Source organism: Artemia sp. Qi Xiang Cuo, chromosome 16, assembly GCF_049724085.1.
Source record: "Artemia sp. Qi Xiang Cuo chromosome 16, ASM4972408v1, whole genome shotgun sequence".
Classification (NCBI taxonomy): Eukaryota; Metazoa; Arthropoda; class Branchiopoda; order Anostraca; family Artemiidae; genus Artemia; species Artemia sp. Qi Xiang Cuo.
In genome coordinates, this window is record NC_142809.1 from 16,704,610 (window position 1) to 16,721,888 (window position 17,279).

Genomic DNA, 17,279 nt, shown 5'->3' on the forward strand with positions numbered 1-17,279 from the left:
CCCAACAGAGAACCTGACAAATCATTTGAATTATCCTTACATTTACGGACCCAGCTTAATTTTCATTTTTACTGAAACGACTATTTTTTTTTTATCGTGAAAACTGGTTGACAGGAAACCCCAAAGAATGGGCTATTATTGGGTAAATATATAGCCAATCAGAGATGGTCCCTCATTTATCAAGCGCTTAAATTTCCTGGAGAACAGAAGATCTTAGAAATTCTAAGATCAGTGATGCTGGAGATTTAGCTCCGTGATGACATCTTAAATTTTTTAGTGTGCTTTATCTGGAATTATGTTGGAAAATTAGAGTGTGAATCCTTTGGATTTTGTGTAAAGTGCATCGCGAATTTATTATTAGATCATGTCAAAAGTTGTAATTTTAAACATTATATATTTAGTATTATGGTGCATTTCTTGTCAGGTCAAAGCCTTTTTAGAAGATGGTAAGTCTGTTGATTTAATATACATAATGTTATTTTACTTATCTATAGATATATTGGATTTTGGCTCTTCCATATTTAAAGTACAAAGCGCAAAGTAGAATTTTCAAGTAATTACCCCTGTAATCGCTTTCCTTAATGGTGTTTAAAGTTGTGTCTGACATTCAAGCTTTGCAGCTGGGTCGTGGGCTTGAGTTATTTTCGGGACATGATCATGCCCGCAAACAGTTGCAGTTCCGGCCTCTCATGCGGCCGGGGTGAAATCGTGGTTAGCCCCAGTCCTTTCCCACAAAAGTTTTTAGGGCAAATTTAAAAACCAAAATTCAGCACAAATTTAAAAACCTTTATAATCGGTTTCTGTGATGTTTAAATACGCTAAAATATTGTATACAAATAAAATTATCATTTAGTCTCACTATCATTCAGAAGCTGCTGGTAGTCCCCCCCCCCCCCGCAAAAAAAATCTGTTGGAGATTCTCATGATACCCCACCTAACCCTTTTCACCTTTTTTTTTAGCCTTTTACCTTTTTAATAATATCTTATGCTAAACAAAAAAAATTGTCGTGGCGGAAGAGGCACCCATTACCAGCCCAAATAATAAAGGCTTAGACCAAAAGTATTCCAGAGAGTCAGCCCCTCCCAAAACTCATTCTATATTTATCTGAAGGCTCAATGCGTTAATTGGGCATTAAAGTTCATCTTTTCTCCACCTGAAAAATGAACCAATACCCATCCTTCATAATAGCTGAAACGTACTTATATATCACTGTAAATAATTTTACGAAATATGAAGCAAATCAGTTTAGCTAAATAAAACCTAAAGATAAACATTAGAAACATTTATCATCAATAAGAAGGGAAACATCCCTCCGAAACACCCTTACTCGGGCATAGTCTAACTGAAGGAGAATTAGTGATACACTCTTAGACCCCTTTTACCCCATTTCGATGTTTATCTGAAGGGTCAGGGTGATTTAGACAATTTGGGCATATAAATGCACTTTTTTAGGCATCTGACAGCCCACCGTTCACACAATGATCTTGCTCCTCCGCTCGTTCATCCATCATAATAGCTGATGCGCAGTGACTACCGTCATAATAGCTGATTGTTCAGAATCAGCTTGACTTTTCAGAATCGAAGGCCCCCCCCGTGCAGTATATAGTTTTTTAGTTGTTTTTATCAAATCAATGCTTTTGTTGTTCTTAGCATCTGCAATTTCATGAGTTGGAGCCTGCAACTGCAATTTGCAGGCAACTACAACTGTGGTTGGAGCCAACTGCAACTGCAGTTGGAGCTTAGCAACTGCAATTTCATGAGTTGTCTACTGTAAAAATTGGCAAGTCCTTTGTCAGGTTTTCCATGCTGTTATCCCATTTTGCTTTGATCGGCACAATTGCCTTTGAATCTTGACCAATTTTCATACTATTAACAGCTTCCTTTGTCTTAGCGGAAAATATATAGATAAACTTATTGTAAAAAATAGAAGTCCGAAGGAACATAATTACTAAAGAGGAACTGCAAGCAGACTGCAGTCTAGAAGAAGATTTTAAGGGGAACATATTTTGGCCAGTGTTGCTCAAGCAGCTTATGCCGTTTTCCATTTGGCTTTTAATGTGTTTATTAAATAAAAAAAAAACAAGTTTTTTTTAACTGAAAGTAAGGAACGACGTTAAAACTTAAAAGGAACAGAAATTGTTCCGTATCTGAAAGGGGCTGTCCCCTCCTCAACGCCTAACTCTTTACGCTAAAGTTTGACTTTTTCACAACTCTATCTTTTAAACAATAAAAAACTTTAGCGTAAAGAGCGAGGCGTTGAGGAGGGCACATCTCCTTGCAGATACGGAATAATTTCTGTTCGTTTTAAGTTTTAACGTCGTTCCTTACTTTCAGTTAAAAAAACTTGTTTTTTTATTTGATTTTTGAACGTTTTTGAATTAATGCAGGTTTTGATTTTGGCTCACCGTACATGAATAATTAAAAAAAAAATTGAATATTAATTTTATTTTAAATGGTTAAATGACTTTCTCAAAACCTGTTTAATTTTATTTACGAACGTTTTTATTAGTAATAAATATACGTAACTTACGAATTAACTTACGCAACGAACCTTTATATTCTTATATTTTTAATACGTAAATTAGAGGGTTCGCCTCCTAGTCAATACCTTGCTCTTTAAGCTAAAGTTTACATTTTGTTCCAATTCTTTAAAGATGACCCCTTAATCACAAATGCCGTTAATTAGAATAAATAGCTCTTATGAAAATTCTAAATTATCTATGGCTTAAAGAGTGAGTTATTGAATTGGCGGTGAACCCAATCATATACGTGATATTTTATGTCGTTTTAAGTTTTGATGTTGCTCCTTACTTTCAGTTAAAAAACTTGTTTTTTTATATATAATTTCTGATCTTTATTTAAATAATGCTGGGAAATCCTGCGCCCCCTTCATAGCAATGTCCCTTCTCCTATTAAATCTTCCTTCATGATAAGATCCTCCCACATAACACCCAACCCACTCCCCCCCCACTACTAGAAAAAATCCCCTCTGAAAACGTCTGTATACTTCCCAATAACCAATACTATATATTAACATTGGGTAAAGTTCATAACTTTCAGCCCTCCCCCCGGGGACTTTGGGGGATTAAATCATCCTAAAAGACATAGTTATCATATTTTCGACCATGCTGAACAAAATAGCTATGTCAAAATTTTGATCGGGTGACTTTGGGGAAAAAATTAGCGTGGGAGGGGGCCTAGTTGCCCTCCATTTTTTTTGTCACTTAAAAAGGGCACTAGAACTTTTAATTTCCGTTCGAATGAGCCCTCCCGCGATGTTCTAGGGCCGCTGGGTCGATACGGTCACCCCTGGGAAAAAAAACGAAAAAAAAAACAAAAACAAACAAACAAATAAAAGTGCATCCGTGATCTTTCTTCTGGCAAAAATGCAAAATTCCACATTTTTGTAGATAGGAGCTTGAAACCTTCCCAGTAGGGTTCTCTGATACGCTGAATATGATGGTGTGATATGATTAAGGTTCTATAACTTTTAGGTGGTCTTTCCCCCTTTTTTTCGAAAATCAGCCGAATTTTCTCAGGCTCGTAAATTTTAATAGAAAGGACTAAATTTTCTGAAACTTATATATTTGAAATCAGCATTAAAATCTGATTCTTTTGATGTATCTATTAGTATCAAAATTCCGCTTTCTGCAGTTTCGGTTACCATTGAGCCGGGTCGCTCCTTACTTACAGTTCGTTACCACGAACTGTTTGAAAAGAATGTTTTCCAAAAAAAATTTCAAAGAGCCGTGATAAAACCCAAATGAACAGAAATTAAATCATATAACAAGTTAAACTTAGAGTGAACAGACAATACTATGAATAAAAAGGAATCAAAAACAAAAATTAAAATGAACAATCACGAAAAAAGCTTAAAAATGATAGATTATACTGTGCCTGAGACTTAGAATGACCTGGAATTAAAAGGAGTAACAAAGTCAAACTTAAAACGAACAGATAGACCGCAAATAAGCGTGAGGTTACCGCCCTCTTAAAACCACTATATTCCGGAATGCATTTGCCAGAGCTCGTTGCGTTTTGCCAGAGCTCGTTGCTAGAAACGATTTGCGTTTCGAACGATGTGTTTTCATTTGTCATAATATTTAGAGTGACTTAACAACAAGTATATCATAACGTTTATCAAGGTTTAAAAGGCAACGCTGTAGCGTTGCTTCTAGTAACGCCTTTTATACATTATTTTTACTATTATTTTTTCCTGAGCGACTTTACAGGGAAGGGTAGTCGTAGAAACTTTGGAGGAGGCTCATTCGGTTGGAAATTGAATGGTCTAGTGCTTCTCTTAAAAGCCAAAAGGGATTGGAGGGCAACCAGTCCCCTTCTCGCACCCATTTCAGATGCTCTCCCCACAAAGAAATTTGATCAGAATTTTCGGATAATGTTTTGCATCAGAATAGTCTGAATGTCAAATAACAATACCTCTAGGGATGAAAACCCACCCCACAGCCCCTGAGGTGAGGGCTGTAAATTTTATAATTTGCCTATTGTTTACAGATAACATTTGTTATGCGGAAAGGAAGTATGTTTGGTCCTGGCTCTCCAAAAAGGCTTAGAGTATCGAGGTGAAACTTTCAGAATATGCTGAGTAATGTGTATGCTGGTTATCAAAAGGGTGTGTCAGCAATTTCTCAGTAACAGCTGAGGGTGTTAAGTTGCAGCTTTAGGGCATGTTAAGAAGTAATTGGAGGGCAAACAACCCCCTTTGCCCTTTTTAGACGCCACCCTAAACACTGTTAAAATTTTGATATATCCAGTTAGTTCAAATTTCCAAAAAATCCAATAGCTATGCCTTCTTATATGACTTAACTCCCCACAGGCCTCGAGCCAGGGTTGCGAATTATGCAAGTTTCCCATTGCTTACATATAGGCTTTATTATTGCGAAACGGCCGAATGTTTGATCCTGGGTATGTCCGTTAAGGCTAAGGATATTAAGGTGAAACTTCTGGGAATATTAATGGGGAATGCTGAACTGAAATAAAATACGCTATGTGCAGTAAGTAGTCGAAAACGACTACTTACAACAGCGACTGTAACTATATACTTGCAACTGTGACTAGACTACCTGCGACTTTGACTACTTGCGACTGCACCTAAAACTGCGATTATTTGTGGCTGCGAATGCTGTGACTGTGACTAAAACTACTTGAGACTTTGACAGCGATTAGATGTGGATCCAACTATTTTCGACTGCTACTGTGGCTATTTGCAACTGCGATGACTTGCGAATGCGGCTGCGACTGTTTGTAACAACAACTGCTTGCATATACTTATAACTGTGACTGCTTGCGACAGATAGCACTACTACAAGTCTAATTGCAGCTGCGACTGCTACTTCTGCTTCTACTGCTATTGGCTACTGTAACTACTGCTACTGCCACTGCTACTACAACTACTGTTGAACTTAACCATAAGAGTTTAAAGGCATCCAGGCTGTCACAAGGGCTTATCTGCAGTATCTCAGGTAGAACTAAGGTTAAGTTGAAGATTCCGAGGACTATTCAGCGGACGATGAACTAAATTAAAAGACAGCACATGGATTCAGGTTGCTAAAAGAGCGTATCTGCAACATCACAAAAATATCCAGATTGTCAAAATAGTGCATGAGAATTATTTCAGGAATAGCTAGAATATTAATTTTGAACTTTTAGGGAAGTCGGGAGGGATGTTAAACTCGATTAAAGACATTACGTTCATCCAGGTTGTCACACTGATATCTTTACCACACTAAACGGTATCGTTGAGTTTTAATTGCAACTACTCAAGTAGTCTTGTTTCGACTGCGACTACTTGCGACTGCCACTGCTTGTGATAGTGACTACTCGCGATTGTGACGGTAACTACTTATGGCTGAGACTACTTGCGACTGTGACTGCGTCCATTTGTCACTGCGACTGCTAAAACTTGCGTCTGTGACCATGTTGTTCAAGTTGGGGGACCGTAATTATCCTGCATATTGCTTTCGACCATAATGATCCCCATTTTTGCAATTTTCATTTCTAATAATAAATTCTCCTAAACTACAAGCATTAATATTTCGCACAGCAGAAGAGCAGAAGCAAACAGGTGTTTAAAAGGCCTTGGTTATTCGGCTTCCTGTTTTTGGCATACATTTAAGAAATGGTATGGTCTAGTTGGCTTAGAAAACACATATTGACTTAAGCTAATGAAATTGAAGCACACTCTAACTTTTTTTTGCTGTCTATTGGCACAAAATGTTGAAAAAATTTAACACGTTTCTGCAAAAAAAAAAAAAAAAAAAAAGTAGTTCTACTGGCACCCTACATATATTATGGAAAATATTTACATCTTTGTACATATTAAAAACAAAATTATTGAGGTATCGCAGAGTTTTTCCGTGAAAAAATAAACGAAAAAAAATCTGTTGAACGCTTTGTTCCCTTTCCCCTGAACAACGATGTATTAGTGAGACAAGTGTTCCTTTGCTAACTATGCAATTGATATAGATTTTTAAAAATATATTTTAAACTAGCAACAAAATAATGTATTCCAAAAGAATACAACATTTTAAAACGCTAAGAACAATTTGACACGTTTCTGTAAAAAAAAAGTTTATATTTGCAACCTAATAAACTTTGAAAAAAAAATTATTTATATCGCTGTACATCTTAAAATTATACAAGTATCACTGAGGATCTTACGGAAAAATTAAACGAAAAGAATCTATTGGAAGTCTAGTTCCCTTTTTCTCTAGAAATCACTCTATTAAGGAGAAAATTACTTTGCCAGCTATATACTTGCCATATAATTTTCTATATGGCTAAAACATGATATAGCAATATTTACTATATAAAATCTAAATCACAACTAGCAACAAGCCAAATGAATCCATTCCACTAGCCTTCAATCAAGCTAGGCCAACAAGTACTTTAATGGCCCTTCAATTACAAAGTAAAATAGAAGCTTCTTCGAAAAATCTTATGACTCAAAACTTTTAGTTCTTTTAGCAGTTTAAACTTTGACCCAAGAGAAACAAACAGGTGCAATTTAACTCTTTGCTCTTTTAATTGGTTAAAAAATCCGCACAGCAGAACCAATGAGGCCTTAGAAGGTGGGGTTACAAATAGACCCCACCTCTCTGACATAACCTAACCTCTCTGACATAACGCTCTCTGACATAACCCTAAAAAATATTAAGATTTGCTTTAAAAAAATACTCAATAGTCCTAAGCCAATGAAATTAAAGCACACCTTTTACCAGGAAACGACAGGAAAGTAATATTTCTTTTTCTCATTATTTAAAGGAACTAGCATATTATACAATAAGGTTGTACTATCTAAATCTATGGACTTGAAAAATCATTACGATGTCTTCAAACACCCACTATAAGAAAAATCTTATTTTTGATTGTAAACATTCGAAATTTACAATGAGTTTCATCTAAACAGAATTCTTTTATTTTGCTGCTTGTTGGAAGAGATTTTCCAGATCACATTCCCCAGGAGAGATATGAGAACTGAGCCGGGACTAAGAAGGGGGGCCTAATATTAATTCTAGAATCAACATCGGCTTTTGTATAAAGATTAATAATTGTTTAACAGAAAGCAGCTTAAGCGAATTTAAGATTGCTTGAGGAGAGGTAAATAAGACAATATTCAGGATATGAAATTAAATTATGATGCTAGCTTCTGAGGGGATACAAATAGAGGCTTATTATATTGTCTTTATATAAGGTAGAACAACATGTAAAAACATAAAAAAGAAAATGGCACTGGACATTACAGTTTCTACCGGCGGTGCTAATCTGCGCTTCATGCCCCTTCAGTCAGGATGTGCAATGGGGGGTGAGGGCCAGCTATCCTGTGCCACTGTTCCAGAGCAAATAACCAGCGACAAGAATCGTACAACTTTTCTCACGGTCAAAGGATCTCAAGTCTAGAGTGTCAATCACTCGCTAGGAACATAGCTCATAAAAAAATAGCTATAAAACATAGCTCAGCTCAAATACAGTGATTTTTTTTTTTTAATTTGACACTAGTAATTCCTAATTGTATATTCCACATTTTTTTCGTTTAGGCTCAAATTAATCTCTTTTTTGTTTAAATCGTTGCTTTTATCAGGCTAAATATTTTCTTTTCTTTTTCTTCCAACTGTATTTTCAATATTTTTAACTTTCTCGCTTTAGTGACATTTTTCCACTACCATGTTTTGCAAAGAAAGGATGACAGATTGGCAAAGATTTGCTTTTTCGCCATCTGGGGCCAGACGAAAATCAGATCAACCCCTTATTGGTGTGAAAAGAGGTCATAAGTAAACTAATACTAATATATAATAATCTGTTATTCAGTATCGCTCACTTCAAGGCTACTGGAATGAGTTACGTAGCTTTGTAATTAGTCAGCTTTTGGTTTTTACATAAGTAAGTCAGTATTTCAGTCTTGGGAGGCAGGGGCAAATGTCCGTTCTATTCTCCTTCTCCGTGTTCTAATAAAACGACCAATGAAAATTGTGACTTATCTTTTTATGTTATTTCTCAACTCTTTTGGCCGATTTAATTAATATCGATGATCCCCTGATTAAACCGTTCAATAGAAAGGGTGGAAACCCTAAAAAAGGGAATTTTCATAGCATTATAGAGACAAAAGAAATAGACTTTTTACGATAATTAAACAAGAAAAAACTTTTACACAAACATATTTTTCAAAGAAAAGCAAATAACTACATTATATGTATATAATAAAGAGAAGGGAATTATTATGTTTTCGTCTTTTAAGCCTAAGCATGACAACGCAAGTATTATCTTAGCCAGACTTTGCCCGTTTCAATTAAACAAATTAATTGGAATTTTTAAACCGAAGAATAAACATTGCTAATGTTAATGCTAGTGAAAGTAATCATGGTAGTTGGATATAATATGAATGTAGCATATACTCTAATTTTAAATAATAGTAACATATTACAGTGAAAACAATACATGTTTCTTTTGTTTTCAAGATGGGGATTGGAAAATCTCCTGAATAGGATTTAGACCCTAACAAATCGATTGACTATCCTAGAATTTGTCTTTTCTGGTATGTTGACCCTCTTTGGGCAAAAATTGATGTTTTGTAGCGTGAAGTGGCAGAAAACACCATTTGTTGTGACAAGATCTCTACTGTTACTTAAAAAGGTTATCATTATCTGCTGACAATTTACCAAAAACTTTGGTAGTCACTGCAGTAGTCGAGTCAAAATCATCAGATGATTTACAAATAGATATTGAGGTTACTGTGGAATTAAGTCATACTTTAGAGTCGTTTTTAAAGACGGGGGCTCAAAACTTTCAGTATGGAATTTTAGAACGTGAAAAATGGATTTGCTATTTTAAATTTACATTCTTTAACATTTGATTTTTAGTACCACAGAATGGTTGGAAACGTCACTTTGCTTTGGCACGATCGTTTTGATCATAAGCAGCGCAATAGCGCTGCCTAAATAAAGAACGATGTTGGCAAAACGTATTATTTATTTTTTTCGTTGGTCTTAGACCAATGCACTTCGTATTGAATGAGTTAACTGATAACTGATGAGAGTTTTTATTTAAGTCAAACAAATAAATAAATCAACCACCCGAAGCAAACTTATTTAGGCTTTACACCCTTAAAAAAAACCTGATATATACATCGATATCAACAACGTAAAACAATAAATAAAAAAAGAAAAGAGAGAAAAAAAGCAGGGCACAACCTCCTCCAACTAAGTGCAGCCCCCCCCCCCAAAAAAAAACATACCTAATTATCACCGTTCTCTCACTACCACCCTCACACAACCACAATAAAAAATAACCAAAATACAACTGAGAGACCCCTCAAGAGAAAATCGCTAAGAAATATTATACTCACCAAAACACAGAGATTTTAACCTACTCCTAAAACTAGCAATATTTTCATCAACTAATAATTCATTTGGTAAACTATTATAAAACCCTGGTCCCACATGGCAGATAGAGAAGAATGATCTTCGAGTTAAAGCCTGAGGTCGTCTTATCTGGGATGCTGTTCTGGTTGAGTATTCAAGGACATTACATACAGCCACGAACATTCGACCGAAACATTGTGGCAATAATCTACGCTCATATTTAAACAAAAAGAAAGCTGAATAAAATTTAGAAACTCCGTGTAAAGACAGAATATGTCATTCGACACATCTCCTTCTTACTGATGCACCTTTTTTATCACCACAAAGCACTCTTATAGCTGAGTTCTGCATCGCACGAAGCGGAAGTAGATGTGTCGGGAAAGTACTCGACCAAACGACATTACAGTACAAAAGGTACGGGTGAACAGTAGAAAAATAAAAAGACCTTATTACATCTTAGGGGAAAAATTTCTTCAGCTTTCTCATAATCCCAACATTCCTTGCAATCTTACTACTTAACAACTCTATATGGGGTTTATAACTTAAACATTCATCTATCAGGACACCAAGGTACTTGACAGTCTTTAGTCGCTGGATTGAAGTATCAACAAATCTAAGCTCATAAATCCACGGATAGTAATTGGGGTTTCTTCCGTAAACTAGAAACTGCGATTTATTGTTATTTAACCTCAGTTTGTTAGCTCTAGTCCATTTCCCAATTTGGTTCATATCCGTAATAAGCTTCTCCATGAGTTGCAGTTCCGTCTTCGCTGCCACTGTAAAATGCGTATCATCCGCAAATAGCGCAATAATTAACTTTATGGTTTCGCTAACAGAAAGATTCAGGTCAAACGGCAAACTCTCCACAACTCCACACGAATCATTAATAAAGACTAAGAAAGTTTAGGGCCTAACATAGAACCTTGTGGCACACCATTTTCCACTTTCTTTGTGCCCGTGCGGCACTTCCAACACTCAGATACAAAGAACTGTTATGAAGGAAAGACCTTAAAAGACCTAAGAACGCACCACGAAATCCACAATTATTAAGTTTTGCAAGCAGAATACCATGATCAACCGAATCAAAGGCCTTCAGAATATCGAGGAAAACTGAAGCCGCTTTTCAACTAGCATCCAAGGCATCATTTACGAGCTTCACCAAAAATAGAACGGCCTGATCCGTCGACATTCCTCTTCGGAATCCAAACTGGGTTGGACTTAGAAGTCTCCGCGATTCTAGAAACTCAACAATTCTAGAATTTTTCATCTTTCAAACACTCTACTTAACACTGGGAGAAGAGATATAGGTCTATAATCATGGAAAGAATTCTTATCACCACCTTTATAGAACGGAATAACTTTAGCCGACTTAAAGCAATCAGGAAAAATACCACATTTCATACACTGATCAAATAGGTACACCAAATGCTCTAATACAACTGGAAATACATGCTTCAAAACTTACAGGGAAAAATAATCACTACCTGCGGCATTACTCTTCATGCTCCAAACTGTATTTTGGAGCTTCTCAACATTAATCGGACGCAAAAAAGCAGAAACATCACTAGCCACAAATAAAAACTGAACAAAAGACTCTTCTACAGAAGAGGAGGATCCTGTACCTGCCATGTTTTTTCCAATATTTGCAAAGTGGTCGCACATCTGATCAGCTGCTTCCTGCGGCGATGAGGTACAAAATTGGGTAACAGAACTCTGGGTTGGGCGGATTACCGAGTTGATTGTTTTCCAGGTTTTCGCAGGATTTCCTTCCAACTTTTTAAATTCTTCTCTGAAATATTCCATTTTAGCTTTTAGTAGTAGCTTATTCAATTCGTTATTATATTTTCTGTACCTCTCTTCGGCATATGGTGATGTATTAGAATACTTAAATAACCACCTTCTTTTCATTATCGCAGCCATCAGTACTTTAGAAATCCAAGGTTTAACTGGTGTCTCGGTTTGAACTGACTGCCTTGACATTTTACAACATGACTTCAATATTTCATTCACTTTACCATACCATAAACAAAACTTCATATTTACATCAATTTCACTATCTTCAAGAAACTGAAACTTTACATTTTTCCAATTCATTTTTAAACCGAACCAAAACATCAACATCAATTCTCAATCGATGTTTTTGAATTCTTATTCTTCGGTGCGCAAAAATTATTCACACACTTCATAACACCAAAGTGATCAGAAACATCATTAATCACAACCGAAACTGAATCACACGTAATACCACAAAAAATATTATCAAGGAGGGGCTCATAATTAGCAGTTCCCCGAGTACAAATATTCACCTCAGGAAACACACCATAACAAGACACCACATTCAAGAATTCACGAATCATAGGATTAGCACTCACTCTAGTTAGCTCCAGATTAAAATCACCACACACGAACAAAGGTTTATTATCTTCAGTAAGCTCATCCATTTGCTTTTCTAGGAGCTCCAAGAATTCCTCAGTAGAACGGGTGGTACACTACAACCACAAAAAATTTCTGTCGCCACATATATAATTTATTATATATTAATTATTAATTTATTAATATTTATTAATATATTAATTATTAGGTATTATTAGGTATTATTATTATATATTTTTATATATTATTTTATTTATTTTTATATATTTTTATATATATATTATTTACATATTATTATTATATATTATTATTATATATTATTAGGTATTAGAATATAATTCTAATACCACACTTTCAAATACCATTTCCTTATTTACACGCTTTTCATTGCTCACCTTAATATCGAGACCATTCCTAACATAAACTGCCAGTCCACCATGTTGCCTTTTCTCTCTATTCTGAACATGAAGTCAATACCCACCTATATCTAATAAACTTGTCGTATGATCTCTCAACCAAGTTTCTGTCAGGGTAATCACATCTAATTTCGAAAACAGACACAAATCCTTTAAATAATCTAATGAGCAATCTAGACCTTGACAATTCCACGATAATAAATTCAGTCCACTGGGCCCTGACAACACATTATTAATTTCAATAGGGCATTTATAATATGCTTTAGGGGGTACCCCACAAAAATCCTGATCTAGATCTCTATGGAGAATACCACCTTGTAAATCCTGATAATTTAGCGATTCTCTCTCAAGTGATTTCAATCTTTCCAAATCAACAACTAGAATAATAACCATTCATCGAAGGGGTAGCGAGAGAACGGTGAAACAAAACTACTACTTTACCAATTACTTTTCCTGGTTCACACCAAATCGAAGACAGGCCGGCCGTAAAAAGAAAATAAACATGAAAAAAGAAAAAAGATTAAAAAAACGAATAACAGAAAAATGGAACAGAAAATAAAAACAAAAAGAAAAACAAATTAAGAAACAACTAGCGAAAAGAAATTCCGCCACAATAATAAGCACATCCATTCAACAACACAGGAGCCTACTACCACCCACTCATATTTATCCTTTAGCCTAAACTAAAATAAAAAAAAATCTTTACTCTTAAACAAACAAACAAAAAAACAAAAAATTTTTTTTTCTTTTCATAAGCTAAACTTTTCATATTTTTTCTAAACAACCAAACATAAACAAAACCAAAAAAAAACACAAACAAAAAAAAATTATCAAATCAATCATTCCTTAGGGCCCCCGGGAGCCTCTTAGGGGGGAAGTCCATACGCTATTTCATCAATCTACTCATCGCAAGTACACTTCACTTTTCAACCACCCAGTCGTTCAAACTGGAGATACGGTGGCACTGTATTTGATACCCATGCCGTAATACCGATCGAACTAAGACGCGATTTCTTTTCATACAGTCTTTTCCTCGCCTCTTTCACAGAAAGCGGAACATCATCGCTCACATAAATATTTTGCTGGTTTCGCATCATTTTTCCCTTAAGCTTTTTTCCATTCTTATATATTTCAATCTTATTCACACGGTTGCTTACAATAACCTTGAAATATTTCTTGTCCTTTTTAATCTCAATAACCGAAAACTGTGGTATCACTGGTAAAGCCAAACCATCTGTACATAACTCAGCAAACATTCTTTTAGCCTGATCCTCGTCTTCACAAACTGCGTTCCATACTACCACATTATTTTCCGTCGGCTGATACTCTGTAGCTAAAATCCTACCAAACATACGCAAAGTCTTTTCTTTGTTGTACTTCACTTCCGTTTGCAGGTTAACAACTTGAGTTTTACGCACAGTAACTTCATTTCCCACAGCAGTCATACGTGAAATCGACCCCAACAGTTCAGACCGTAAAGCCATTTGCTCCGATTCTATTGCTTGTTTTTTATTTTCTAGTGTAGTAAATCACTGATCGATCGAATGGACTGAGTTACGAGTATCTCACAAAATGTCCATCATCTTCGCAATATCCTCTGACAAGGTCTGTAATGATGCCGGAGTTTTCACTGACTCCCGAGTAATTTTTGACGTATTGGGGGTGCTTGTCGTCATATTCTCACTTAATAAATCCTCATCTTGACGACTCCTCTTATTCTTTTTCCTAACCTTTTGGATGTTGGAATAAACAAAACTCTCTTACAGGAAAAAGCACCAAATTTTTACCCCCGTTGGTATAAATAAACAAAACTGTCTTACCCGAAAAAACACAAAATCTTTACCCACGTTGGTGCGAACGTCCAATAATCTTAGCCGTTAGGCACGGCAAACACCTTAATCCACCTTCAATTGAATTCAAGATCCAAATCTTTTTTCTGTGCATCAACTGGTTACAGCAAATATTCCTTCAGACAGCAATGTATATCGTCAATAATCCTCTATTATCAGGGTTGCCGCCGTCAGCAGGATTCTACTAGATCCAGTAAAAAAAAAAAATCTAGTAAATTTAGAGGATCTAGTAAATTTCCCGAAATCTAGTAAAAACTAGTAGAAAGTCATGATTTATAGTAAACAAAATTATCTTTCTGTGTATCAAATCTTACCAACTAAAAATGAAGCTGTAATGACACTTGGATTTCTGATGATTGGGAATCTATTGGAATCAAAACAAAAGCCACCCAAAACAAAAACCCCCCAAGGTGATTAGGTGAATCTCCTCAGTCTGAAAATTTTTAGTGGGGAAAAAGGAGCCTGCTGAGAGAAACTAAAAGTAAGTAGAAAAGTAAAATATATATATATATATATATATATATATATATATATATATATATATATATATATATATATATATATATATAGTAGAAGGGGGGTGTTACTCCCGTACGAACCACGTGGTTTATGGTCCAAATAAGGGCATAGCCTCCCTAGGGAGAAAGATTGCGTAATCGGTCAATGACCTCTTTTTCCAAGGTCGATTTATTTGATGTTTCTATGTGTAATAACTCCGGAATGAAGGTTGCATATGCGCATTGAATTCTAACGGGAAACAATGTTATTGATCTAGGACTCGAGGGGGAAGTGAATTTCCGAGAACTTGAATGCGTAATCAATAGTGAATGTCATGACATACAACAACATACGTATCCGTTGACATTCGCTCGAGAGCAGTGCACTTACGAATAACATCGACCGTGGAACACCTGTGCTGTCGACCTCAATTCACCTATCGTGAATCAATAATTCCCCTTAGAAACAACAAATTAATTTTCCCTTTCTTGACAGATCAATCAATCAATGACATTATCTGTCAGACTTTAAAAATTTCCGCATAGAAACATTTCTCCAGGAATAGATCCAAGTCATTAATTTCTTTGCCTCGGGAACAACTCTTTTGGTCGAACTCCAAAGGATATTAATAACCAAAGGCCAGGGAAACAATTAGGCAAGAAACATCTTAGCGATGAATTGTTTTAGCGCGCGAGAAGGTTTCCTATTACTTTGAAATGCGTTAGCACAGAGATGCCAATAACAAAGGAACACGCTGAATTTACGTTTAGTGATTATTTGGGCGAAACCGTTTTAGACAGGTTATGGAACTATTTCGGCGAAACAGATAGAGACATTTTAAAAGAAGATTTTGAAGAGATTTTGGAAGAGGTTTTGAGTGTGGTCGTTATAATACACAAGTTTCATTTGAACAGTGTTGTGAGGTCCTCTAACCCAACCCCAAAGGGTTCCAATCCTCCTACCCCAACCCCGAAGGAAGCCCCCGGTCCTCAAAGGCCCCCCAAGCTCCCAAAGGCCCTCCACCGGTCCCCAAATGTCCCCCAGGTCACCAAAGGCCCTCCCTGTGCCCCAAAGGCACCCCAAGCTCCCAAAGGGCCACCGGCGCCCCCAAAGGCCCACCCCAGACCCCCAAAGACCCTCCCCGGGCCCCCCTAAGGCCCATCGAGCTCCCAAAAGACCAACGGGGTCCCAAAGACCCTCCACCGGTCCCCAAATGTCTCCCCAGGCTCCCAACTGGCCCCCGGACCCCCAAAGGCCCTCCCCCGGCCCCCAAAGGTCCACCGGGCTCCCAAAGGACCAATCGGCCCTCAAGTGCCCCCCAGACCCCCAAAGGCCCTCCCTGTGCCCCAAAGGCCCTCCCCCTGTGCCCCAAAGGTCCTCATCCGGTCCCCAAAGGCCCATCGAGCACCCAAAGGACCAACGGGGTCCCAAAGACCCTCCACCGGTCCCCAACTGCCTCTCCGGACCCCCAAACGCCCACCTCAGACCCTCAAAGTCCCTCCTCCGGTCCCCAAAGGCCAATCAGGCTCCCAAAGGACCAACGGGGTCCCAAAGTCTCTCCTCCGGTCCCCAACTACCTCTCCTCACCCCCAAAGGCCCTCCCTGTGCCCCAAAAGCCCTCCCTGTGTCCCAAAGGGCCCCCTCCGGTCCCCCAAGGCCCCCCCAGCGCCCCCAGGCCCCCCGGGGCCCCAACGGCCCACCCAGACTCCCACATGCCATCCCCGGGCCCCCCAAAGGCACATCGAGCTCCCAAAGGACCAACGGGGTCCCAAAGGCCCTCCACCGGTCCCCAAATGTCCCCCAGGCACCCAAAGACCCTCCCGGCGCCCCAAAGGCCCCCCCACACCCCCAAAAGCCCTACCCGGACCCCCAAGCCCAACCCCCCGTCCCCCAAGGTCCCCCCCAGCGCCCCAAGGACCACCCACCCACCAGGGACCCCCAGACCCGCAAAGGCTCTCCCCGAGCACCCGTCGTTCGTTGATGTGTGTTGTCTGAAACCTATGATTTGGGATGTGTAGTTTGCTACTTCAGGCTTTTCTGAGCTAAGGTTTCCTAGTATTTCCTAGGTGAATGTTGTCTGAAACCAATAGTTTGGGATGAGTAGTGTGCTATTTCAGGCTTTTATGAGCTAGGTTTCTTAGCCTTTCGTTGATGTGTGTTGAGTGAAACTTATGATTTGGGATATGTAGTTTGTTATTTTTGACTTTTCTGAGTTGGATTTCTTAGTCTTTCATAGGTGAGTGGTGTGTGAAACCTATGATTTGGA

At 37.7% G+C, this 17,279-nt stretch overlaps 1 protein-coding gene across 3 annotated transcripts in view; it reads left to right on the top strand.

Annotated features, from left to right (window-relative positions):
* The first annotated feature begins 257 nt into the window (after positions 1 to 257).
* The window catches only part of LOC148942634 (lachesin-like), a 582,410-nt gene continuing 565,388 nt past the window's right edge, over positions 258 to 17,279 (top strand). For all 3 annotated transcript variants that reach the window (XM_089102786.1, XM_089102787.1, XM_089102789.1), the window contains exon 1: positions 258 to 446. In XM_089102786.1, the coding sequence (XP_088958912.1) occupies positions 365 to 446 (82 nt within the window). In that variant the 5' untranslated portion in view covers positions 258 to 364. The remainder of the gene's footprint in view (positions 447 to 17,279) is intronic.